This window comes from Stenella coeruleoalba (genome assembly GCF_951394435.1).
Source record: "Stenella coeruleoalba genome assembly, chromosome: 10".
Lineage (NCBI taxonomy): Eukaryota > Metazoa > Chordata > Mammalia > Artiodactyla > Delphinidae > Stenella > Stenella coeruleoalba.
In genome coordinates, this window is record NC_137156.1 from 57,411,495 (window position 1) to 57,437,201 (window position 25,707).

General features: G+C 51.4%; 1 protein-coding gene across 5 annotated transcripts in view; it reads left to right on the forward strand.

Moving 5' to 3' along the window:
• Positions 1 to 950: 950 nt before the first annotated feature.
• XYLB (xylulokinase) overlaps positions 951 to 25,707 on the forward strand; it is a 43,706-nt gene continuing 18,949 nt past the window's right edge. For 4 of the 5 annotated variants that reach the window (XR_013830315.1, XM_079935301.1, XM_079935302.1 and 1 more), the window contains exons 1-14: positions 951 to 1,070; positions 2,302 to 2,384; positions 5,391 to 5,460; positions 7,246 to 7,326; positions 9,325 to 9,411; positions 10,052 to 10,180; positions 10,982 to 11,047; positions 12,742 to 12,814; positions 14,825 to 14,943; positions 17,761 to 17,842; positions 21,821 to 21,861; positions 22,445 to 22,560; positions 23,359 to 23,474; positions 24,126 to 24,199. Coding sequence is in view for 4 of the 5 variants with exons in the window: in XM_079935301.1 (XP_079791427.1) it covers positions 1,014 to 1,070; positions 2,302 to 2,384; positions 5,391 to 5,460; positions 7,246 to 7,326; positions 9,325 to 9,411; positions 10,052 to 10,180; positions 10,982 to 11,047; positions 12,742 to 12,814; positions 14,825 to 14,943; positions 17,761 to 17,842; positions 21,821 to 21,861; positions 22,445 to 22,560; positions 23,359 to 23,474; positions 24,126 to 24,199 (1,194 nt within the window). In the remaining variant the exon portion in view is untranslated. The remainder of the gene's footprint in view (positions 1,071 to 2,301; positions 2,385 to 5,390; positions 5,461 to 7,245; positions 7,327 to 9,324; positions 9,412 to 10,051; positions 10,181 to 10,981; positions 11,048 to 12,741; positions 12,815 to 14,824; positions 14,944 to 17,760; positions 17,843 to 21,820; positions 21,862 to 22,444; positions 22,561 to 23,358; positions 23,475 to 24,125; positions 24,200 to 25,707) is intronic. The other variant, XM_079935304.1, reaches the window with a different exon arrangement.

The window sequence follows — 25,707 nt, forward strand, 5'->3', positions numbered from 1 at the left end:
CCCTGCCACTGACCTTGGGACCTTGGGCTAAGAAGAGGATCTGGGTTCCAAGAAGCTCAAGTTCAGCAAGAGAGATATGGGTAATAAGACCATTGCATCAGGGGCTCTGCTGCGCTGGGGGCTCCTGGGCGGAGCACCTGGGTGGGTGTTGGGAAGGCTTCTGCGGGACACACTAGGTGGAATGAGGGGGAGAGAAGGGGTCCTCAGCTCCAGGAAGAGAAGGAGTGAGTCTGCTTTTGGTTCTCATCCCCCTTCACCGTGCCTGGAATACCAGCTGACCGCAGGAGTGACGAAGGAGTCCCCTCCGGGGGAAGTGGGGGCGAGGTGGCTCAGGAGCTCTGACTTTAAATGCAGAGGTGGGATGCGGCACACGTCAGACTGGGGATAAATGCAGAGGTGGGATGCGGCACACGTCAGACTGGGGATAAATGCAGAGGTGGGATGCGGCACACGTCAGAGCTGGGGAACTACTCAGATCTACTGGGTCAGGACAGGGCCTGCTGGAGCCCCATGCCTCCAAACCCAGGGCACATTTCCCTGTGCCCCCTAACTCACCACTATGAGTGGACAGCTACTGCAGTACCCGAGAGGGACGGCCATGTAAGTCCCCAGGCTCAGGGCCCCCAGAGAGACAGGGACAAGCCGGCTTAAGGTTGAATCCTCTGGCCCAGGCGTCCTCCGAGAGAAGGCAGGCAGCGTTAGGGCCAGGCCTGTGCAGGGAGCACATTTGGATGGGAAGCGGGGCGGGGCGGGATTGGAGGGAGCGGGCTGCGCAGGGGAAACCCGTCGGTCGCCCAGGTGCGAAGCTCAGGCGGAGGCCGAGCCGCGATGTGTCCTCGCCCTGTTCACCAGCAGGCGGCGCCAGAGCTTAAGGCCGCGGGGGCCTCGGGTCCCGGAGTCCGGCCGGGCGGGGCGAGGGGCGGACCCCGGCGCATCGGAGCGTTGGGGCGCGGGGGCCGTCCGGCGGCGGGAAGGACCGGCAGAGCGACACGCTTCCTGGAACCTCCGTGGCCATGGCTGAGCACACCGGTCGCCGCTGCTGCCTGGGCTGGGACTTCAGCACGCAGCAGGTATCGGCGCGGGCCCGCGGTTGGCCGGGCGGGGCCGCCTCTTTCGCGACGCCGAGCGGGCTGTCGGGGGACCCGGGCGCCGGGAACCCTGGGCCGCGCCGCGGGCGCGCCTCCCTCTCGGGCTTCCCGGGGACCCGGCGCCTCCTCCCGGCCTGGACCCCGGAACTCCCAGAAAGGGCGTCCACCCCCACGCTCCCGAGGGACCCACGGGTACGTGGCGGGGAAATGCCCGGAAGGCTGGGGGTGACCCGAAGGACTCGCGCGCCGTCATGGGCACAGATTGACAGGGACCCGAAGGAGCTCAGCTACTGTAAACAGACGACCAGACAGACGGGTAGACACGCAGGCAGAACCAGTGAACTGCAACCAGATCACCGCTAGAAGCTTTTTTTTTTTTTTTTAAGTGAAATGGGCACAGTGTACACCTGAACTTTGTTCCGCCCTGTGACAGCCCTTGGTTGGCACCAGCGTGCTCGGGTCAACGTGCCCAGCTGTGCTGCTCTCAGGGCCAGTCAGACAGGCAAGCAGAGTCAAAATTTGTCTTCAAACTGGGCTTGGGGTGCCAAGAGGCTGGCTCCTCCTTAACTTGGGAAATCAACACAGTTGCAGTGAAATCCCCCTCCTCGGATGGGTCAAGGGAGCAAGGCCAATCCCTGATCAAAGTCTTGTGGGACCTTGGATAAGTCAGGTTGTCCTGCTAGGCCTCAGTTTCTCCATCTGTCCAGGAAAGGAGTTGTATCCTTGAGTTTGGAGGTCTGCTCCATTGGGGCATGTGTCTCTGGCCCTTGACCATGGCCTGTGGGAACAGACCAGGGACCTTGCCTCTCAGATCTCTGCAAGCGTGGACCTCCAAGAGACATCTCAAAACCTTGCCTCCCATGCCTTCCCCTCTAGGACTTTCTCAGACCTCCTTGCCTGGCACAGGAACCAGCTTATCTGTGGACATCTACCTCTAGAGCATCTTGGCTTTGGCTGTTTGAAGGGCAAAAATTCCCTGAGCTACATGGGTGTTTCTGCTTAGCCTCAGCTTCTCCATTTTACTAAGTCTTTGGATATGTCCCCAGATGAGGCCTCTGTTCCCATGGTTACAATGATGCACCCCAGCCTCAAGGAGGTCTCCAGACTGAACCACTTCTAGGGGGCTGGGCTTCACTTGGTGATGTTCATATCCCTGGACCAGTGTAGAAGCTGAGGAAAATTCTATACATTGTTTTTTTTTAATGCCTTCCAGGTAAAAGTTGTTGCAGTTGATGCAGAGCTGAATGTCTTCTATGAGGACAGTGTGCATTTTGACAGAGACCTTCTAGAATTTGGGTATGTACCTAGTGTGCATGTGTGTGTTGGGGGTTGGTTTTGAGGTCCTCCCTGAACCTTTTTTTGGCTGTACCGTGTGCAGCTTGCGGGACTGTAGTTCCCCCACCAGGGATTGAACCTGGGCACCCCCCCACCAAGTGAAAGCGTGAGTCCTAACCGCTGGACCACCAGGGAACTCCCCCTCCTTCAACCTTTTACATTTATAAACCACACTGTTCTGGTTTCCTCAAACTGCAGGAGGGGCTGTCTTAATAAATCTCTCAGCATCTTTCTTCTATGCCTAGAATGCACGCTTCTGCATTCCTTTCCAATTCCACTCATTGCTTCATATATGTATAGTAGGTATCAGTTGAGACTTACTTTGTACCAAGCGCTATGCTGGGCGCTGGGATGGTAAACGAAAAAGAGACATTGTCCTTGCTTTCCCAGAGCTTCCCATTGAGTGGGGGGGATTGATATCAATCAAAGACTGATTGATTAAAGAAAAAAAAAAACCAAAAGAATGTTTGTTTATAAACTCAGAGAAGGCCATTGAAGGAAAGAAACTCACTTCTTCAAGTGCTTATTGTAAAGGAACGTGACCTAGACTTGTGAGAGTAGTTTAGGGAATGTTGCTAAGGAAGTAGTGCTTAAGCCAAGATCTGAATGAGTGGGGTTAGCCAGGTGATAGAAGGTAGAGAGCTTTCCATGCAGAAGGAACAGCATGTGCAAAGGCCCTGTGGCAAGGAACACTGCTCATTAGTGGAACTGAAGAAGGCCAAGTGGCTGGGGAGCAGAGAGGGAGGTGGAAGCTGGGTTGGGCCATATAGGCCATGGAATAGAGTTTGTCTTTATCCTAAAAGCTATGGTCACCCACTGAAGGGCCATAGGAATGGGGGGGCCGGGGAGGCATGACATGGTTTTATTTGTGTTTTGAAAAGATCTCTCTGGTGCAGTGGGAAAGCAGGTGGGATGTGGCCAGAATACAGGTTGGAAAACTACTGAGGAGGTTTTTCAGGATCATCTGGATGAGAAATGATGTTGACTGGAGGAGAGAGAGCTGGTGGTAAAATTGACAGGTCTTGGTACAGAATTGAATGTGAGATGAGAAGGTGAGGCTTCTGGCTGGCATTCAGGGTGGATGGTAGACTATGAAAGAGAATTGGTTTCCAGAAGAAAGATCATGAGTTTAGGTTTTGTATTAGTTTGGTAGGGCTTCCAGAACAAAATACCACAGACTGGGTGGTTTAAATAACAGACATTTGTGCTCTCATGGGTCTGGAGTCTGGAAGTCCAATTTCAAGGTGCTGGCAGCCTTGCTTTCCTCTGAGGTCTCTCTCCTTCATTTCCAGATGGCTGCCTTCTTGCTGCCTCTCACATGGCTGTCTCTCTGTGTGAGTGCACCCCTGGTGTCTCCCAGTTATGTTATCTATGTCCTGATCTTTTTTTTTAAGTTGATATGTTGTATTTTCATTTTTATTCAGTTCAAGAAACTTTCTTTTTTTTTGACCGCGCTGTGTGGCATGTGGGATCTTAGTTCCCCGACCAGGGGTCGAACCTGTGCACCCAGCAGTGGAAGCATGGAGTCTTAACCACTGGACCACCAGGGAAGTCCTTCAACTTATGAATTTTGGGGGACACAATTCAGTCCATAACAGCTGTGGATCTGTTGATTTTGAGGTGTCTCAGAGAGGTCCTGGTAGAAGTTTCCCTCCATGTCTATTTTAGATGTCATTTCCTTCTTGAAGCCTTCTCTGCTGGCCTTTCCCTCTCACTGCCCATCACCTGTGTTGCCATCTATTTCTCCCCCAGCTAATGTGTCTCCTTTGAGCTGAGGTTGGAAGCCACCTTGCTTTCATATATATATTTTTTTAATTTATTTTATTTATTTATTTTTGGCTGCATTGGGTCTTCATTACCGCACACGGACTTTCTCCAGTTGCGGCAAGCCGGGGCTACTCTTTGTTGTGGTGTGTGGGCTTCTCATTGCAGTGGCTTCTCTTGTTGCAGAGCACGGGCTCTAGGCACAGGGGCTTCGGTAGTTGTGGCACGTGGGCTCAGTAGTTGTGGCTTGCGGACTCTAGAGTGCAGGCTCAGTAGTTGTGGCACATGGGCTTAGTTGCTCCGCAGCATGTGGGATCTTCCCAGACCAGGGCTCGAACCCGTGTCCCCTGCATTGGTAGGCAGATTCTTAACCACTGCGCCACCAGGGAAGCCCTTGCTTTCATATTTTATATTACTGCAGGCCACCCACGTTAGAGTTTTGGTAGTTTGTGTCTTTCAAGGAACTGGTCCATTTCATCTAACCTATCAGGTTTGTGGCCAGAGAATTGTTCATAATGTTCCTTTATTGTCCTTTGATGCCTATGGGATCAGTAGTTATGACCCTTCTATCATTTCTGATGTTGGGAATTTGTGTCTTCTCTCTTTTTTCTCTTGATGAGCCTGGCTAGAGATTTATCAATTTTATTGATCTTTTCAAAGGATCAGCTTTAGGTTTCATTGATTTTCTCTTTTCATTTTCATTGACTCGTGTTCTAATTTTAATTATTTCTTTTCTTCTGCTGGGGTTATTGCTGTTGTTGCCATATTTGAGTTTTTGTTTTTTATGTCATTGAATTTCTCAGTCTCTTTTTCTGTTGCTTCTTGGTTTTGAGTCATTGTTTAAAAGGCCTCCTCACTCCAAGATTATGAAGTGGATTTGGAAGGGCTTCTACTCCAACCCCAAATTTCTCCAGTCCTTTCATGCCCACTGCTCCAAGTGACCGCCTTGCAGGGTGAACCCCTTACACTGAGAAGGCTTGTTTTTGCTGGTGCTTTCTGAGAATTGCCACCTCTGGGCCACACTGGGCAATTTCCATGCCTTCTCTCTCCATCTTGCCCAGCATCTTCCCTGTTCAATCTAGAGTTCCCACACAGGGCTACGGGGGTGGGAGGGTGCTTCTCCTTCTGTGGGAGGGATCCAGGGTCTGCCATCACTGGGCCTCCGCCTGAGGCTCTATCCCACATTCTCTCTTCTGCTTGTAGGACTCAGGGTGGAGTTCATGTTCACGAGGATGGGCTGACAGTGACTTCTCCAGTCCTGATGTGGGTCCAGGTAAATACAGGGATTCCTGTCCCTCTCCTCTCCCAGCCCATCTTACCAGCAGACTTGGCGATTTGCTAGGAAGCCCAAAGGTGGCAGCCCATGAGAGCCTCTGTTGAGAGGTCCTCCTGAGGAAGTGGAATCTGCATGGTCCTAGGGCCAGACTCAGCCTCAGTACTCCTGAGCTGAGAGGACTCACAGAGGGCTTCCAGGTTCTGAAGCCAGAGCAGCTGGAAAGTCCTGCCAGTGACCATCTTTAAAATGCCACAGAGCAAACGGTTCCCAAACACTCTGATTTCAGGCCCTGTGGCCACGCTTGAACCCTGAGATCCAAACATGCCCCTTGGGCTCTTCTCTTAGTGCTCAGTCGCCAGACTCTTTAACTCCAGGGGCAGAGGCCTTCAGAATGGTGGCTTGTGACCTGCCCAGTCAGGCTCAGATCCATCCCAAGCAGGCCTGCTCGCTCAGGACCAGTGAGAAAGGAAGATGCCTGTTGCCACATCCGGGTGACCCACGGGGCCACAGGGCCAGGGTGTGTGGACATCACAGGCAGGTATGATAGGAGCCAAGGGCTGCCTCATGGGCTGCAGGGGACCTGAGACCCTGAAACTAGAGGCCAGCCGAAGGCAGCACTGGATGTGTCTGGCCAAAGCTTTTTCAGTCCTCCAGTGCCTGTTTAACCGATTCCCTGTACTAACTTCTTTCTGTTAATGTAACAAGGATGATTTCTTTTTTATCGGCCTAACCCTGACTCATACTGGAGGACTGGGGGTAAAGGATGAACTTCCGCCGCACAGGCTGCCGGGGAAATACTTCAGGGGGCTGAGCCGGAGCACAGGGCAGCGGCAGTGGGGGTAACCGGCAAGAGTCACTGTCTGGAGGTCCCACTGAGGATGTCAGGGGCTTTGGATGGGCCAAGGCCATAACTTGGGGAGGTGGCAAGTGAGTAGAGAGCCAGGCTTGGGGTTGGGACCAGGATAATTGCTACTCCTGAGGGGCCCCCAGAACTGGATCTGTTCTAGCTTTGCCAGTCCCTTCCCCAGCTCTGCCCCACTCCCTGCCTGAGGTTTGGCAAGCAGGGCCAAGTTGGCAGCCGCAGCCAGGACTGTGAAAGAGCCCTCCCGGCATAGGATGGGGGTGGGAGGGTCAGGCCAAAGCTCCAGTGGCTTCTGTAGCCTGAAGAAAACACAGCCTGGGATGCGTATCTAATTCCCGGGGAAGTGTCAAGCTCTGCTGGGTGGCACCATCCATCCCACACATGGGGTCTTGCCAGAAAGGCAGTTCCAACCAGACGGTGGAGGGGGAAATAGGGGGTTGGGACAAATGGTCACCATCTTTACCTCCTCCCTCCAACCTGTACTCCCGGACACAGGAGTCTGGGCCTGGAGCCCTGTTCTGATGGGAGCCTCTGCTTTGCTCTTTGCCTCTCCATTGCAGTGAAGTTATATCACTAATATGGTGGGTTGAAAATGCAGATAAAAGAAACCGAAATTTGAGCCACCTCGTTTTTGCTCTTCCTGCGTGCCTGGAAGTCACCGATTGGAGAAGCAAAATTTGAGGAGTGCTGGTTTCTGATTCCATTTATTTAAAGTATTTTTAGCATAGCTCACTTTTTTGTTGGCTTGATGGCTACTTGTTTAATTGATGTATTTATTCTAGTGCTTCCAAATCCCGAGGCCTCAGTTCCTTCTCTGCCTCCGCTGGAAGGGCAGGCACTTACAGTCCAAATCAAGGCTTGTGTGTTAGCCTGGTTCCGTGGTTCAGGACAGTCACAGTGGATTCTGTGTTTCTTCTCAGGCTTTGGATATCATCTTGGAGAAGATGAAGGCTTCAGGCTTTGACTTCTCTCAAGTCCTCGCCTTGTCTGGGGCGGGCCAGGTTTGTTTGCTGCATCCTCTGTCTATGGCATAAGGGCGTGTGTCTTGGGCAGCGGTGCAGGTGCTGAGGTGACAGCTTCCCTCGAGGGAAGTTGCTTGTTCTTGAAAGCCACAGCGCACGTGTTGTTGCAGTGAAAATCCGTATAGCTGTTTCACCTTGGTGGATATATCACTTCCCTCCTTGCAAAAGGATTTGAGACAGTTCTTACAATTAAGCGTTATACAAAATAGGACACAGGGTGAGGAGGCACTGGATAGAGGTCCTCCAAGGGGAAGAGGAAGTATTTGACATGAATGTACTATGACTGTTTGAGGGCACAAAATTGCTTTTCTGTTTCTTGGAAGTAAAAGCAAAGTCAGAAACCATGCTAATAATGATAGCAGTTTTAGTAGTAGAGATATTAGTAACAATGGAGCACTTAGTGGATGGCAGGTGCAGTACTGAGCATTTGACATGCACTAACTTAATCCATGTGCCGTAGGGTCAATGTGAATGTTAAATACATAGGACAGGGCAAAAAAACTTCAAGCTTTAGCTGCTTTCATTATCACTGCCATTTACATGGGGAAACAGAGGCACCAAGTGGTGATGTCACTTGCCCAAGGTCACATAGCTGCTAGGAGGAGTCAGGATTCAAGTCCAGTGTTACCCTCCGAATCACTTTGCTCCATGCTGGATTAGCGTGTCTTCACATCCTCATTAGAGAGCACTTACTGATGCTTCTGAAGATGCCTCTTCTTCCCCTGACCTAACAGGAGTGTATTGATTGTGTCCTTGTTACACTAAACAGAGTCCCTGGTGATCTTGTCCACATCTCTCACCTGAACCCCAGGCCTGGACACCCTCTCCCTCCCAGACATCCCCTCCGCCCCCTTGGCCGGGTGTCCCAGGAATACCCCAAACTTATCATGTCCCAGACTGAGCGCACTGTCTTTCCCCCGATGTCCTCCTCCGGTGCCCTTTCTTGGGGAGTTCTCCTTCTCCACCGGGGCCATAACCCAGGTGTCATTCCTGACCCCTCCATCTTCCCACCCCTACATCCAGGGGGTCCCCTCGTGCTGCTGATTTGTACATGGCTCTTGAGTCTGCCACTTCTCCAACTCCGCCTCTGTTGCCCCAGGCCTAGTACCCATCATTTTTCTCTGGGCCTCTGTTTCTCCTCCCTTCCTCCAACCTACCTTCTCCATGACTCCCACAAGCCCTTTCATACATTCAGCCCTGGCCATGTCACTCCCCTGCCAATCCAGAGTTCTCACCACCCCAAGACAAACCCCAGCCTCCCGAGCATGGATGTCAAGGCTCAGGCTGTCACCTCCCCGTCCAGTCCCTACTGCCCCCGGCCCCAGCCTCAGGCCCCTTCCGTGCACCTGCCAGCCTCTCTCAGCTGTGGTTACTCTCTGCGTGGAGCACCTCCACCCTCAACTCCGGGATCCTTCCCTAATTATCACGTCCGCTTCTACCCACCTGCACCCCCAGCTGGCTAGATGCCCCTCCCCTCCTCTGTGTTCCCACAGTCCTACCACTGCACTTAATAGGGTTTTGTCCGTTTGTGTCCTTTTCCCTGACTCAACTCCAGTATCCTGCAGAGTAGCGACAATACTACCCTAGTCATCTGTCCCATGCCTGGCACGATCTGGGTGATCCATCAATGTTTGTTGAATGAATAATGGATAAGTGAATGAATGAGTGAATGTCAGGTAATATTATGAGCAATATATTTAAGCACAGTTTTACAAAGCCACCAAAATCCAGACCGATAGTTCTTTCTTGGACCCTTCCTACAAGTTTTGAGGTGGACAGGGCAGAGTTCCTCCCCATATTATAGAAATGAAAACCAAGTCTCGTAAAGGTGATGACCTCTGCGACTTACAAGTGGCGGGGCAGGCTTGGAGTCCAGTTCTTTGGCGTGTGGTCTGGGGTCTTTCTGGGTCTCCAGGAGGCTGACACAGGTGTGTGGCCACGGCCACGTGAACATGGGCTTGGGTTTTCCCTCGGCAGCAACATGGAAGCGTGTACTGGAAGTCTGGGGCCAGCCAGGTTCTGGCAAGCTTGTCACCGGACCTCCTGTTGCACGAGCAGCTGCAGGTAACTGGCCATGCTGTGGGAGTCTGAGAAACTTGCGTAATGGGGAGAAGGGCCCCGAGTCCTGTGGGTCCTGAAGCCTGGGGCTTTTGTGCATCGTCAAGGGTGTGGGAAGTTGGCTTGGGCAGCAGGCCTGTGGGCGTGGTCTTCCCTGCCTGCCTGCCACAGACATCCCTGCTGTCTGGACAGAGGCTCAGGTGCTAACAGCCCACGTCACACTGGTCCCCTCCAGCCCAGCAGGACTCTGTTGCGAGTTCCCCCCTCAGGAATCTCCCCCTGGGACGTGATGCCTCCCGGTGATGCTGGGAAGGTAGGCTCTGGCGTCTCCTTTTCTCCCAGGCTCCACAGGCCCCCGCCAAGCTGCCCTTTGCTGCAGCTCTGGCCCTTCACCGCCCATCTCTGGTATTGGCCTGTGGTGCTCAGGTGTCCTCGCCAGAACCTTCCACCTTGAGCTTTCTGGGGAGAGACCCCGCTAGGCCGGGCCGAGGTTTGGACATAAAGGGCTTGCCCGTGGGTCTTCCAAGGTCACATCCAGGGAAGAGGCGTCCACAGCTGCTGTGATGGGCGTGACTGCCAGCGCCAGGGCGGCCCCCCGGAGTCAGTGGGCGGAGCTCATGCCTGTGCCTCTGCCCCTTCTTTCCAGGCCTGTTTCTCCATCAGTGACTGCCCGGTGTGGATGGACTCCAGCACCACAGCCCAGTGCCGCCAGCTGGAGGCCACCGTGGGTGGGGCCCAGGCTCTCAGCTGCCTCACCGGGTCCCGCGCCTATGAGGTGGGCGACGCCCGCCACGGGCTGGGGACGGGCTGGGCCAGGAGGAAGGTCTGGTTGCTGGCTCTGGTGCCTTCTTCCTGGGTGTCTGGGAGGACACGGCTGGTGACCTGTGCCTGTGGGGATCACGTGACGCTGTGTGGGTGCCACCCCTGTGGAGCCATTCTGAGCAAGGCCACGTGTGCCGCTCAGCGAGCACGGGCAGACCTCCTGTCGCGCCTCAGCCCTCCCAGGTCAGAGCTGACGTGTGACCCAGGCTGTGCTGTGTATGCGGGTGACGATGGCATCTCAGTTTCAGCCGCTTTAACCTGGAGATAAAAATAGCACTTACATTTTGGGTAGTCTGGGAGCTGAAAGGAGTCAGTGCTTGTAAGATGCTTAGTGCAGCTCCTGCGAAAGTAAAAAAAATAAGAGTGCCTCTTTCCTGTTGGCTTCATCCATGGTCCTACCCCATCCCCTAGGGTGGCTGCTCTTGGCCCAGCTGGGGTAATTCGATACTCCCTGGAGCAGAGGTTTGGGGGATAGGACCAACCCCACTTGGGTTGCCTTAAGGAAGAAGAATGTGGGTGGGGATAATACCTGAGTCCCCTGCATGGGTGCCCTTGGTCAGAGCAGACACCCTCCTGTGTGAGGAGCGAGGTTATTACTAAGGATGCTCAGCAGACGTCAGACATTTCCAGATTTGAGGCCTTAAGCTCTCATCATGCTAACTAACCTTCAGAGCGTGCTACACGAACTTTACTTTATGAAGTTGATCATTCCCTGTAGGATTTGGGTTTTTAAGAATTTACACTCTTTTTCCAGCGATTTACAGGAAACCAAATTGCAAAGCTTTACCAGCAGAACCCCGAGGCCTACTCACACACAGAGGTTGGTTGAACGTTCCTCTTTTTTATTTTTTCTCTTTTTTTTTTTAAGATTTTTTTTTTTTTTGATGTGGACCATTTTTAAAGTCTTTTTTGAATTTGTTACAATATTGCTTCTGTTTCTGGTTTTTTGGCTGCGAGGCATGTGGGATCTTAGCTCCCCAACCAGGGATCGAACCCCCTGTATTGGAAGGCGAAGTCTTAACCACTGGACCGCCAGGGAAGTCCCTAAACACTCCTCTTTGATTGAAAGTCACAGTTGAATTCCTTTTATAACTTAGCATAAATAAATCTCATGTGCATGGGCTAAAAACATTGGTTAGCAGACATTAAAGATGATATATATTCAATTTGCTTTTATTCTCATTGTCAGGCTTTTTCCAAAGAGGAGGGAAAGAACGGAATTGTGGGAAAGAGAATTCCGGGGCTCTCCTGACCAGAAAGGTGGAGGTCAGGGTCAGGGTGGGAGCAGGGGGACTGGTGGCTTCCTGGGACCACCTGAGTAGGAGATCTGGGTGCCCTTATGCTCTGTCTGCTCAATTTCTGTGGTTAATGCAGGATGGTTACCTGCATTTGATTGGTGTGGGGTCATTGTTTTCTTAGGAAATTTGTAAGGCTGGACCAATGTCTCCAGCTGTGGCCCTCCAACCAGAGCCAGGAACCCAGGTTCATTCCTTGGTCCACAGTTGCTGAAAGCCAGCACTTAATGCTGCCTGAGAAGCAGCTCAACATCGTGGCTAGTGATTTTTCTCTCTGAGTAATTAGAAAATGATCAGCTTGTGTTAAACCAAATTGCCTTTTAAACCTTGGACGTTAACATGCAGTTTCTAATTTAGTGATTCAAGGTTCCACGTTACTGTGCAGCTTTAGCCGTTAATGAAGGTTTTGGGGGGAGGGGGTGATACAAATTCTCTGAATTCTATGTGTGGAACAAAGGTGGCCCAACTGGGGACAGGAGGTGATGGCATTCTCTCCTCCGGTCCAAGGGCCCGTGATTCCCACGTGGAAGCAGAGACCCTCAGGGTGACGTTTAGCATCCATTATCAGTTCCTCCCATTCATGTTTGGCGCCTCTGGCTTCTGAGGGGCCGGCTTTCCCTTCTCATTCTGAACCCCTGAGACTGTGTTTGTTGTTTCTGAATCCTGTGGCCACGCATCCCACTTCCTCTGCGACTAGATACAAAGACCACAGACATGGAGGAGGGAAATCAGGGCACGACACTCCCTGGCATATGGATTCTGGGTGAAAACCTGCTTCCCTAAGCGTGGCTTTTTTATCAGGTTTTGTAGTTGGTTGGTTTGTGGTTGGTTTTTATTTGTGGCAGTGCCTCGCAGCTTGCAGGATCTTAGTTCCCTGACTAGGGATCGAGCCCAGACCCCAGGCAGTGAAAACCCGGAATCCTTCCCACCAGGGAACTCCCTTTTTTTTTTTTTTCGTTTTGAACTTGACGGTTTTATGGCTTGTCAGAAACTGCAGAGCAAGGGGCTTTCCTGAGGAGTCACTTCTTGGTGTTCCAGCCACTCGAAATGCCCTGAAGGACTGAGGGATACTCAGTCCCTCACATTGCTGGGGCATCGTGCCCAAAATTTCTACCTCCCTCCCCAGTTTAAAACTCTTGTCCTGTTGTGTGTGTGTCAGAAGCAGTCAGTTGTTGATGGAAGTGAGTCATAAATCTCACTGTGTTTCTCTCTTCTGCAGAGAATTTCCTTGGTCAGTAGTTTTGCTGCTTCTCTGTTCCTTGGGTCTCACTCTCCTATTGACTACAGTGACGGTAAGTCTTCAGCGTCCGTGGTGTGGGTCTGTTTAGCGGGCGTGCGGACAGCCTGAGCCCCATGCACCCGGGTGGGTGCCAGTCTTCCAGCCCTACCGTCTGTTGCCAAGAAGGGAGTGTATTATCTTTTGCGGTGTAACAAATGGCCCCAGCGCTTAGCAGCTGAGAGTCATAAATGTTTATTATCTCACAGAGTTTCTGAAGGTCAGTAATCAGGGAGGGGCTTCTCTGGATGGTTCTGGCCTAGGGTCTCTTAGGAGGTGGCACTCAAGCTGGCCGCCAGCGCTGCGGTCACTTAAAGGCTTGACTGGGGCTGGAGGATCCACTTCCAGGCCACGCACGTGTCCGTGGGCCAGAGGCCTCAGTTCCTTGCCACGTGAGCCCCTCCCCCATATGGGAGCTGGATTCACCCCAAGCGAGGGGTGAGAGGAGACAGCGGCCAAGCAGAAGCTGCAGAGTCTTTCACATGATCTTGGGAGTGATGTACATCCCTGTCCCTGGTCACACAGGCCTACGGGAACAGGGAGAGGGGACCTCAACGGTGTGAACACTAGGGGATGAGTAGGGATCATCTTGGAGCCTGGCTCCCACAAGGAGTAACTTATTGAAGTTTTTGTCCACGTTTGGGGAACTCATGAGAGTGGTGAGCTTCTGGAATCAAAACCCTAACAAAAATAAATGCAGATACTATGTATAAAACAGATAACTAATGAGAACCTTCTGTTTAGCACAGGGAACTCTACTCAGTGCTCTGTGGTGACCTAAATGATCAGGAAATCCAAAAAAGAGGGGATATGTGTATATGTATGGCTGATTCACTGTGCTGAACGGTAGAGACTAACACAACATTGTAAAGCAACTATACTCTGATAAATAAACAAACAAACAAATAAATAAATGCAAACGATGCCAGTGGAGAAGGAGAGCTGGGAGGAGGTTGCTGAAGGAGCTCTTGGGTGAGACTAGCGTGGAGAGAGGAGAATGCAGAGCAAGAGTCCTGGCCTGGGAGGGTGGCCTCGGAAGAGCCTCGAGTCGCTCCGAGTCTCCGGGAGCTCAGCTGAAGTGTGTGAGTGCTGTCGTGTACCAGACGCTAGTCTAGTTTTCAGGGCACGGAGGGTGACTAAGGAACGGTCCCGAAGCTTCACTCACAATCTGTAGAAGAAAAGCTTCATCCCACACAGGAACCCAGCTCCTTGGAGCTCAGACCAGCAGAGCCCTACCCGTGGAATAGCCTGTATCCACCTGTGTCCTCCACACTCACCCCAGCCAGCCTCTAAGTGCTGCTGGGGAACGTTACGTTGTTGCACTAGACATTCCTGAGCTTCAGCCTCAGCTGGGTCTCCACCCACTCCCCTGTGTCCAGAAGTCACCTCTTCATTTACCAGCAGTCTGACCATCTCACATGGGCACGGGGCTCTAGCAGCACCCAGCCCACCTGCCTGCCTCCACCTGGGCCCATAGAGGAGGAGGGCTGTCCACCTGAGCCCTGGGTTCTCCCCCCTCCCCATCCTCAGGAGAACCTTGGGAGAAGTAGATCGTTTTAGGGAAGACTTAGCGGATCTTAGTGACGAGCATGAGGAAGTTTAGAGGCGTCCGAGAGCTTTCCTCAGAAAGTTAGATGTGATTGGGAAATCCCTGAGAGCTGACCCACATCAGTGCCAGGGCTGCCTCTAGCCTTGAACCCCAGGGGGCACGCAGAGCCATCCTAGGTGACATTGGTGGGAGCTCCCCTCCCTCAGCCAGGTCTTAGAGCAATGGATTTCCAGGCTAACTGTGGGATTTAAGCCCATGAGGAATGTTTGGGGGGGTGGAGGCATGTGTTTCTAAGGGCCCTGCTGACCTCTGGCTCTCTGGTTCCAGAGTTACCCAGGCACGTTGTATACGTTCCATCGGGAAAGAGCTCCAGGTATACGTTTAGCTGCAAGAATGATCCACTCTCGGCCAGATTTGTGCATTTTTACAAAAGGTCCCTTTTTGAGATTTCTCTTTCTTGTTTCCTTCCTTCCTTAGGTTCTGGAATGAACTTGTTGCGGATCCAGGACAAAGTCTGGTCGCAGGCTTGCCTTGGTGCCTGTGCACCTCATCTAGAAGAGAAGCTCGGCCTGCCGGTGCCGTCATGCTCGGTTGTGGTAGGTTCCCTGCCCAGTGACGCGGCTCACTGGGGAGCTGGCAGCTACTGGGGAAGCTGTGTAGTATACACACACACACACACACACACACACACACACACCCATCCATTTACACACAGGCACACACACATGTGACTTTGCCTAGTACAAGATAAGTATTTGACGTGATTCAGAGCAAAATGTCTGTATCAGTGTCTTGTACTCAGGTGCAATAACTACATCAAAGTAAAAAGCTTCTACACAGCAAAGGAAACGGTCAACAAAGTGAAAAGGCAACCCATCAAATGAGAGAAAATATTTGCAAACTATATATCTGATAAAGGGTTAATATCCAATACATATATAAAGAACTCATACAACTTAACAGCAAAAAACTAAACAATTCAATTAAAAAGCTTTAACCAGGGACTTCCTTGGTGGTGCAGTGGTTAAGAATCCAACTGCCGATGCAGGGAACATGGGTTTGAGCCCTGGTCCCAGAGATCCCACATGCCGCAGAGCAACTAAGGCCGTGCACCACAACTACTGAGCCTGTGCTCTAGAGCCCGCGAGCCACAACTACTGAGCCTGCGTGCCACAACTACTGAAGCCCACACTCCGAGAGCCTGTGCTCTGCAAGAGAAGCCACCACAACGAGAAGCCCATGCACTGCAACAAAGAGTAGCCCCCACTCGCCGCAATTAGAGAAAGCCCATGTGCAGCAACAGAGACCCAATGCAGCCCAAAATAAATAAATAAATAAATTTATTAAAAACAACCAATTAAATTAAATTTATTAAAAAATTAATTAATTAATTAATTAAATTTATTAAAAACAACCAATTAAATTTCTAATTTAACCATCAGTGTGGCACCCACATTCGGAATAGACACTGACTGTCCACGCCCTGGTTTCCCCTAGTTGGCCGGCTAAGTTCTTGGTTGGGCCCTGCACTCGGCCCTTTGGCGGGGAGCATGTGCCCCACAGCCAGAGCAAGCAGAACCCCTGGGTGGTGCAGAGCGTTGGCTGCAAAGGAAGGACAAGGGCCCCTGAGTCCCGGGGAGAGTCACAGAGCTGGGAGGGGTGGGCCACCAGGAGAACCAGGCTATCACGAGTGCCTCACTCCTCACGTGTGGAGTCCCAACCACAGAAGCCCTTTCTGAGATGAACAGTGACCTGCTGAAAACAGCCCTTGCCACCATGAGCAGAATCTCCAAGCCAAATCGTCATCATCCAGAGGGTGCCGTGAGGCCAGCGCACAGAGCTTAAGTTAAGGGTGTCCTGCCCTGTAGAAGCAGACAGTTCAGGACCCAGGCAGGCTGATGCACAGCAGAAAGAAAAAGGAAGGGCTAACAGAAAACAGCCAAGCCTCTGGGACTGGTATTCCACACACGGCTTTTAGTTTCAAGTGAGATGGAGAGCGGTGTTTTGTCCACGGCAACCGGCTTTGTTTGCCTTATGCCAGGAACACATGCCTCCAAGAGGTAGCCCGTGCAGACACCAGCAGCTTGAGGAATGGAAAAGAACTGATGGTGAAAAGTGTATTTTCATTTGTAACTTAGGTACCCACGTGATGGGGGGAAACAAGCAAAATCCATGTTTTCTGTCATCCCTTTTTCTGAAGGTGGTGCCCAAATGGCTTTCTCTCCTTTTCTGCAGGAAAATATTTGGAGATATAGTGTAGCAGATGCTTCCCACCTTGCATCCTCCCAGCCCACTTTTTTGCCAGCTGTTGTGGCTTCACGCAGGTGTCGCCTAGCAGAACCCTGCCTGAGCTGCATCTCATTTGCCTCACTTCTGCCCAGAGCCTTCTGGGACTCCACAGTTGTGCTCTGCCAGCCTGGAGGGTCAGGGAGTTAGCACCCCACGTGTGCCCTTCACTGGTGGGGAGCTACGGAGAGCTGCTCCCTGTTCCATCCCCAGGTGGACAGTCCCCCCATGCATTTCATGCAGCTCCTCAGACGCAGCTCACAGCCATGACCAGCTCCACAGAGGACCCTGGGGTGGGCTTTCCCCCCTTTCCTGTTCCGTTCTTCCCTGTCCCCTTCTCATTTCCTGGGGTTACTTCCCCAAATAAGCCACCTGCACAAGCCCTGACTCAGGCTCTGTTTTCTGAGGCAACAGAGGCCAAGACAGTTATCTCCCAGGAGATGGCTTTATTCTGATGTAAATCCGAAAGTTGGCTGGATGGAGTAAAATGTTCTTCCCAGACACCAGGAAATCCCATCATTTATTTTACACTTTTGGAACCAAGACAGGGAAAGGGGGGGAAATGCTTTCTTTTCATAACCGTGCCCTCTAGAGACGCTAGGTCTGTCCAGAAGTTATCCCTGCCCTCTGATCCCACAGGCGGTCTTGGAGGGGCCCTGAGAGCTGTGGTTCCTGGTGGAAGCCTTTCCTTGCTTTATTTTCTTTAGAACGTTGACCTCTGCACAAATGTGTCCAATGACTCTTAATCTGACTGATAGAGCGTGTGTGCAAGGCATTATCTACTTCTATGAGTTTGCTTAATGATTTCCTCCTGTTATTTCTTTACTTTTAATGCTACATCCATAATTTGGAGCTTACAGAGCAAGTCCACAATGGGAACTGGTCTGTTCTAGTTGCTTTGAATCTCAAAATTAAGTGGGCTTCAAGGCAGTGGGATGACCTCACGTGCGTGGTTGCAGCCCTGTGCTGGGCTCCTCTGGTGTTCTGTGAACAGGAGGGACGTCTCAGGTGTGATGCGACTGTAGGCCCCACCCAGGCCTGTGGCCTTCCTGTGGCCCGAGGTGTGGACAGTTGTGTCGAGCATGTGGGGTTTGCCTCAGCAGAGCGTGCTTGCCTTCTCTCCTCAGGGGGCCATTTCTTCCTACTTCGTCCAGCGCTATGGGTTTCCTCCAGGATGCAAAGTGGTGGCCTTCACTGGGGACAACCCAGGTGAGTACCTCAGGGGATCTCACCCTCCCAGTAGCCCGCCTTGGTCCTTGTGGGACACTGGAGAATGCCAGCCGGCTTCTTGGGGCTTCTTGGGGAAGCCTGTCCGGGGTGGGCCCTCCCTCCCTTGGTGCCTGCCCGCCTGCTGGTCTGAACTCTCACGCCTTGTACCTGCCCCGCCTTGGCTCTGACTCTGCCCACAAGAGCCACTGAGTGCTGCACCTCCAGGTGAAAGAAACCTGATCAGCGATTGAGGAAGACAGTGCCCACCCTCCCTCACCTGCCTTTTCTTTTCTTTTTTTTTTTTTTTTTTTTAGCAACAGCCATTAATTTTTATTAAATTTCTAATTTAAAACAAATATTTACAACATTATCAGTTTGGGAAAAGACAAACAGGAAAAATGAAGAAAAGTGATGAAAAGGCAAATTCAAGGACAGAATAAATACAGCCTATTTACACGCCTGCCTGGCCCTGGTGGCTGCTGCCAGAGTGCCAGACCCTCAGCCTCAGAATTAGCAGCAGCTCAAAACCTCCTCCAGTTTCAACACGTCCAAGGGTGGGATTTTGCTCACCTGCCTTTGCTGTTCCAAGCTAAACATCTCAGTTCCCCCACCCCTTCCTCTGGGACCCAGCTTTGAGTCTCTGCCCCATCACTTGACCTATAGGTACGACTTCGTCCAAGCCCCTTGTCTCCTCTTCCTCCTTTTCTTCTCCTCTGGGGGTTCCTGAGGCCCCCCCCCCGGAGGGGCTGACAGATCTCTAAAGAAAGGCCAAGTGGCCACAATAAGTACCACCAGACTGCTGCCCCTCACCCCACCTCTGCAGCCCTTTTCCTAATGGGCCACCAAATCAGGGTTGCTGGATAGAGTAAATACAAATACAGGACACCCAGTTAAACTTGAATTCAGAGGAAGGACAAATGATGAGGTAGGATGAGTATGTCCCAGGCAATGTTTGAATTTCAGATGACAAATGATTTTTCAGTGTAAGTGTGTCCCAAATATTGTTTCTCTGAACTTGAAATGTGACTGAGCGTCTTATATTTTATCTGGCAACTCTACCCCAGGTTGCCTTCCTAAGCAACCATTCCTTCTCTAAGGAAGTGAGTCTCAGGTACATATGGAAGGGTGTGGTGGAGGCCGGGGTCTGACTTCAGCCCTTCTCCTGGCTTCCACACCCGTGAGCCTCCCTGTGCTTACCTCCTACGGGTTGTATAGATGAGGATGTGGACAGCAAAAATAAAATAAAAAGAGAGAGGCACACGCATCTAGGAGTTGAGCTGTGTGCCTGGAAATGGGCTGAAGGTCTTGTTAAAATTCATTCATCATCATCATCATGATTTTATGTGCCGTATTTTCTGCAGTATCTATGTGTATTTTTGTGCCCGGGAAAAGACATTTAAGTCACCGTTACTCCTGTTTCTGCCACCACTATGAGTAACACTCGTGGTGCTCCTAGGTCTGCTTTAGGCCTGTCTGCTTTGGAGCTGAGGGCACAGCGAGGATGTCCCCGCCACCCCTGTGGTTGCATCCGGGTCCTGGCTGTGCCCCCTCCCTTCTGGGGTGGCCTCCACCCTGGCATCTGCAGGGAACCCCCAGGAGCCAGACGAGGGCCTCCCCGTCCCTGCACAGATTCTGTAGAACTTCACACGGAGCCCTGTTGTCAAGGCACAAACCCAAACTCAGAGCAGGTTTTGGAGAAGGGAGCCTCACGTTCCTGGTCTGAGGTGAGGTGAGACAGAGGCTGGTAGACAGTGGCCAGACTCCTGCAGGAGCAAGGCTTGAAGCCTGTCGCTCTGTCCCCTGGGCGCCTGATTTGAGAGGAAGCTCCGGCCTGTGGTGGGCATGTTCTGGTGCCCTGGCTCCTGGAGGGTGCCAGGCCCCAGTTCCTCTCTGCCCTAAAAGCTGAGTCACCCTCAGAAAGGAACAGATGGTGCACAAGCACCGATTCAGGACAGTTCTATGCTTTGTGGGCCACGTTTGTTTGCCTTTCAAAATGAAAGTAACTTCATCAGGTCTCGTTAGAAACAAATGCATTGTTTTTTTATATTGGAGCATTGTTGATATACAATGTGGTGTGTCCAGCAAAGTGATTTAGTTATACATATATCTATTCTTTTCCAGATGGTTTTCTCATATAGGTTATTACAGAGTACTGAGTAGAGTTCTCTGTGCTAGACAGTAGGTCCTTGTTGATTGTTTTATATATATTAGTGTGTATATGTTAATCCCAACCTCCCAGTATTTCCCTCCCCCCTGCCCCCACCTTTCCCCTTTGGTAACCGTAAGTTTGTTTCCTAAGTTTCTGAGTCTGGTTAGAAAAATGTATATTCTTACACCTACTCTGTCAACTGGAAGAATGTCAGGGAGAATAATGGGCCTGCTTTTGAACCACAGAAGCATGAGCTTCTGGCATGTTGCAGAGGGAACAACAAAGAAGCAGCTTCCTAAACCGTCCTTCTGGACTGCGGTTTCAGGCTGAATGTTGGAGATACCAGGCAGGTAGCCCTCAGCCGTTCCCTCCCTAAATCTGACCTTCACTTTGCTGCTGTCTTAAGTAATGCATTAGTCTTATGCTTCTTTTTCTTATACACAAGGGATACCTCTTCATTGCAGAAAAAAATTTTAAGTACCGACAAACCAAAGGAAGGATGTAAAAAAAAAATCATCCGTAATCTCTTAACCCAGAGATAACCACAGTTAAATTTTTTTTTTTTTTGTGGTCCGCGGGCCTCTCACCGCCGTGGCCTCCCCCATTGCGGAGCACAGGCTCCGGACGCGCAGACCCAGCGGCCATGTCTCACGGGTCCAGCCGCTCCGCGGCATGTGGGATCCTCCCGGGCCGGGGCATGAACCCGCGTCCCCTGCATCGGCAGGCGGACTCTCAACCACTGCGCCACCAGGGAAGCCCCACAGTTAAAATTTTGAGGACTGTCCTTCCAACCTTCTTTTCCTATGCCCATAAATAAACAGTTTATTTTAACCAACCAAGGCAATATTTTTGTGCAACATCATTAGTGGTTGTTTAGGTTTCCATCGTCCTGGCATTTACTTTGCCAACGTCCCTCAGATGGAGCTGGGAGATGGAGGTAGGCGTGGCTTCTACCGTTTAGGCCATGCAAACATTATCTTGTCCGTTGTCCCTATAGCAGCAGTCTCCAACCCTTTTGGCACCAGGGACCAGTTTCATGGAAGACAGTTTTTCCACGGACGGTGTGGGGCGGGGGGGGTTGGATCAGGCGGTAACGCGAGCGATGGGGAGCGGCAGATGAAGCTCCACTCGCTCGCCCGCCCGCCACTCACCTCCTGCTGTGCGGACCGGTAGGGGGTTGGGGACCCCTGCGGCCTATAGGATAAGCTCTCAGAGGTAGGATTCCTGAATCCAGGGCTCTGGCACTCTGCTGATCGTACCTCAGCAGCAGTGTTTGAGTACACCTGTTCCTGCCCACATTTCTTCTTCATTCATTCATTCACTCAACGTTTAAGGCCTGCTGCTACCTGGCAGACCTTTCAGTTCCAGGGTGTATCAGTGAGGAAGGCAGATAAACATCACGGTCATGGACCTCACATAAAGGGGACAGTCAACATTACCTTGCCCCTTTCCATACCACCGAGGTGGGGGAAAGCCTCTCACTCCGGCCTCGCCTTTGTCTTTCTCCGCCGTGTGTATCCTGGTGTCTTGACTTGGCCCCCTTGGTCCTCTGCACTCCTGGGAGTGCCTAACAGTGGGTGGGGAGTTTGGACCCCTTTAGATGAGGTTTCTGAGTCCAAATCAGAGGCCCTGACCACAGAGGCTCCACCCTGTAGCCCTTGGGGCGTCCTGAGCCCTTGCCTCACCCTGTTCCTGCATCTCCCTTAGCTTGTGGACTGGGGTGGGAGATGGGGGCTGCACTCACATCTGGCGGGGTGGGGGGGTGACTGGTTTGCTTTGTGGCTCTCATGTGACCTCCTGCTAACCACAGGCTCCCCTCCCATTCTCAGCGTCGCTGGCAGGCATGAGGCTGGAGGAAGGTGACATTGCGGTAAGGTGACCACTCCCTCCCTCAGGCAGGGTCAGCTTTCTGCCCCAGGGGACGAGGGTGCTGGGCCTCAGCAGCATCTTTGCTGCCTATCAGAGGGACTTCCAGGGTCAAAAGGCAGCTGAGGGAGAGGATAGGGAGACCCAGGCCCCAGGACCTGCCCACAGGTCCTCTCTTAGAAGGTCAGTTGCCTTTGCTGAGCAGACAGGTCCCCTGCCTGCCTTGACAGTGGCCGGTTGTGGTGAGCACAGTGGCAGAAGGGTCAGACCTCGGGCTAGAGGACTGTGAGCTCCCTAAGCGATGACGACATAACCCAGACCCTTCTGCTTCTAGTGGGAAACCCGTTGTCACCCAAACCACGAGTTAGAGGTAGTTGTAGTAAGTTCTAGAGAATCTGCCCGCAGGATCCATGGGAGCCTGAATCTGGGGAGCTGACTTTGGACTTGGTATGGGAGGGTCAGCAGAGGTTTCTCTGAGGAGGTGGCGTTTAATCCGAAGTCTGCAGCCTGAGGAGTGAAGCGATGGGGGTCAGGGCGCGTGGAGCTGGCGAGACGGAGCCGCTTCACCTCTGCCCGTCTGTCTGCAGGTCAGCCTGGGCACCAGCGACACCCTGTTTCTCTGGCTTCAGGAGCCCACGCCCACCCTGGAAGGCCACATCTTCTGCAACCCGGTTGACCCCCAGCACTACATGGCGCTCCTGTGGTAGGTTGGGTGGGGCGGAGGAGGTGCGGGCAGGTCTGGCACCATGTGGAGCCCCCCAGGTCGTTCCACTCACTGCGCAGGCTCTGGGGGCAGCTGAGACCCCAGGGACTCACTGGGTCTTGCTGAGAACAGAGCTGGGTGGGGAAGCACCCAGGACCTGAAGTCTCTCCCAAACCCAGATACAGATCCCATCCCCAACACCTGTATCCTGTGTGGCCTGAGGCAGACCCCGTAGCATATCTGAGCCACACTTTGCTCATAAAATGCGGAGAATAAGAGGTTTACTTCATAGTGTTGTTACACTATGTCTGGCACATGGTGGACCTTCAACCAATGGTAGCAAGGACATCCTGCTTCCTGACAGTTCTCATGGAAGGGGTCTGTTCTGCACCCTCCAAACAGGCATTTGGGGACCTGCTGGAAGCTACTAAGGGAGAGTTTTTGGCCTTGAAATTCCAAGAACCACTGGAGAATATGTAGGTCTAGTAAATCTGGCCAGCCCTGCCCCTTGTCTAGGTGGTACAACGTGCTGAAACCACAGCTGTGTCTCTCCCTGGGGCTTCTTTGTGGCAACCTCCCCTGTAAACAGAGCCCACGACAAGTGCATTTCCTGGTGACTCCCAGGAACATGCGCTGGGTCTGATACCTGAGGAGGAACCTCAGATCCCTGCTGTGCACTGGCTGGGGTTGTGGTCCAGCCTGACCTACAGCCCCTCTACCTGGGACTCTTCACCAAAGCCCGTGGGTCCAGTCAGCAAGCCCCAGGTCCCTCCCTCAGGGTTGTGTGCACTTCTGCAGCTTTAAAAACGGCTCCCTCATGAGAGAGAAGATCCGCGATGAGTTGGCTTCCAGTTCCTGGAGCGAGTTCTCTAAGGCGCTGCAGTCCACAGAGATGGGGAACAGCGGAAACCTGGGTAGGCTGTTTCGGGATGCCTGGGTCTGTGAAGGGGCAGCAGCTGCTGCGGGGAGGGGCAGGGCCAGGGAGAAGCCAAGGGGAGCCCTGACTGTCTGCACTTCTGCTCCATGGCCCTTAAAACTAGCGTGAGACCCCATGATCTGAGTGAGGTGGGGAGTGGCAGATCAGGCCAGAGCTGCATCTTCTGTGCCCCTCGAAGCCCCTGGTGACAGCATCAGAGATGGCAGCCACAGTGCCTACTCTGCCCTGGTGCATGCCCACATGCAGCTTTCTGCCCCAGACACGAGGTCTTGTTGGGAAAAGTGCCCGGCATTGGGGCAGGCCTTTTGAGCAGGGAGGGGATGTGCCTCCCTTGGTCAAACCCATGCTGGTATTTTAGGGTTAGTTGGACAGCTAGCTGTCTCCTGGCCTGGGCGGCCACATGAGAGCTGGAAGAGCTGTCTCCACGAAAAGCTAGCTTAGGCCTTTCATTTGCCCTCCGTCCTGCTGGAGAGAAGGACCTGAGAATATTCACAGGTCTCCAGGGGATAGGGGGTCCCGGGGAACAGGGATATAGGGTCATTTCACCCTGCTTTTTTCTAAGGCTATTGAGAAGCTGATATTTTGTTTTTGACCACTGACAACTAATCTCTTCCTGGTCTTGTTTCAGGTTTTTATTTTGATGTAATGGAGATCACCCCTGAAATTATTGGGCGTCATAGGTTTAGTGCAGAAAACCATGAGGTACGTGTGTTATTAGTATTGGAGCTACAGTGGCTCCATTTTTGACTATTTAACAAATGCCTATCAAATTATGCTAGTTTTAGGGACCTCATTCATTTACTCAGCCATTGATAAAACAAGTATTTAACATTTTTTTCTTTAAATTGAAATATTGTGGATTTACAATATTGTGTTAGCTTCAGATGTACAGCAAAATGATTCAGTTCTTTTTCAGATTATATTCCATCATAAATTATTACAAGATATTGAATATAATTCCCTGTGCTGCACTGTAAATCCTTGTTGCTTATCTATTTTATGTATAGTAAGTAGTTTGTATCTAATCCCATACTCTTAATTTGCCACCACCCTCCCCCACCAGTAACCATTAGTTTGTTTTCTACGTCTGCAAGTCTGTTTCTGTTTTGTATATAGATTCATTTGTATTTTTAGATTCCTCATATAAATGATATCATATGATATTTATCTTTCTCTGACTTACTTCACTAAGTATACCACTCTCTAGGTCCATCCATGTTGCTGCAAATGGCAACATTTCATTCTTTTTTATGGCTAATACTCCGTTGTATAGGGACCTACCTGGGTCCAGTGGTTAAGACTCTCGGTTTCCAATGCAGTTGTGCATGGGTTCGATCCTTAGTTGGGGAATAAGATCCCATATGCCGTGTGGCGTGGCCAAAAGATATTTTAAAAAATATATATTCTGTTGCATATATACAATATCTTCTTAAGCCAGTCATCTGCTGATGGGCACTTGGGTTGTTTCCATGTCTTGGCTATTGTAAATAATGCTGCTGTGAACGTTGGGGCTTCACGTATTTTTTCCAATTAGAGTTTTCCCTGATATATGCCCAGGAGTGGGATTGCTGGATCATATGGTAGCTCTAAGGACCCTCCATACTGTTCTTCATAGTGGCTGCACCAATTTACATTCCCAGCAACAGTAGGAGGATTCCCTTTTCTCCACACCCTCTCTAGCATTTATTATTTGTTGACTTTTTGATGATGGCCATTCTGACTGGTGTGATAATTAGTGATGTTGAGCATCTTTTCATGTGTCTTTGGCCATTTGTATGTATTCTTTGGAAAAATGCCTACTTAGGTCTTCTACACATTTTTTGATTGGGTGTTTTTTCAATATTGAGTTGTATGAGCTGTTTGTATATTTTGGCTATTAACCTCTTGTCAGTCTCATCATCTGTAAATATTTTCTGCCAGTCCACAGGTTGTCTTTTCGTTTTGTTGACGGTTTTCTGTGCTGTGCAAAAGCTTTTAAGTTTGATTAGATCCCCTTTGTTTATTTTTGCTTTTATTTCTTTTGCTTTGGGAGACCGAGCTGAGAAAACATTGGTATGATTTATGTCAGAGAATATTTTGCCTATGTTCTCTTCTAGGAGTTTTATGGTGTCATGTCTTATATTTAGGTCTGTAAGCCATTTTGAGTTTATTTTTGTGTATGGTGTGAGGCAGTGTTCTAACTTCATTGATTTACATATGGCTGTCTAGCT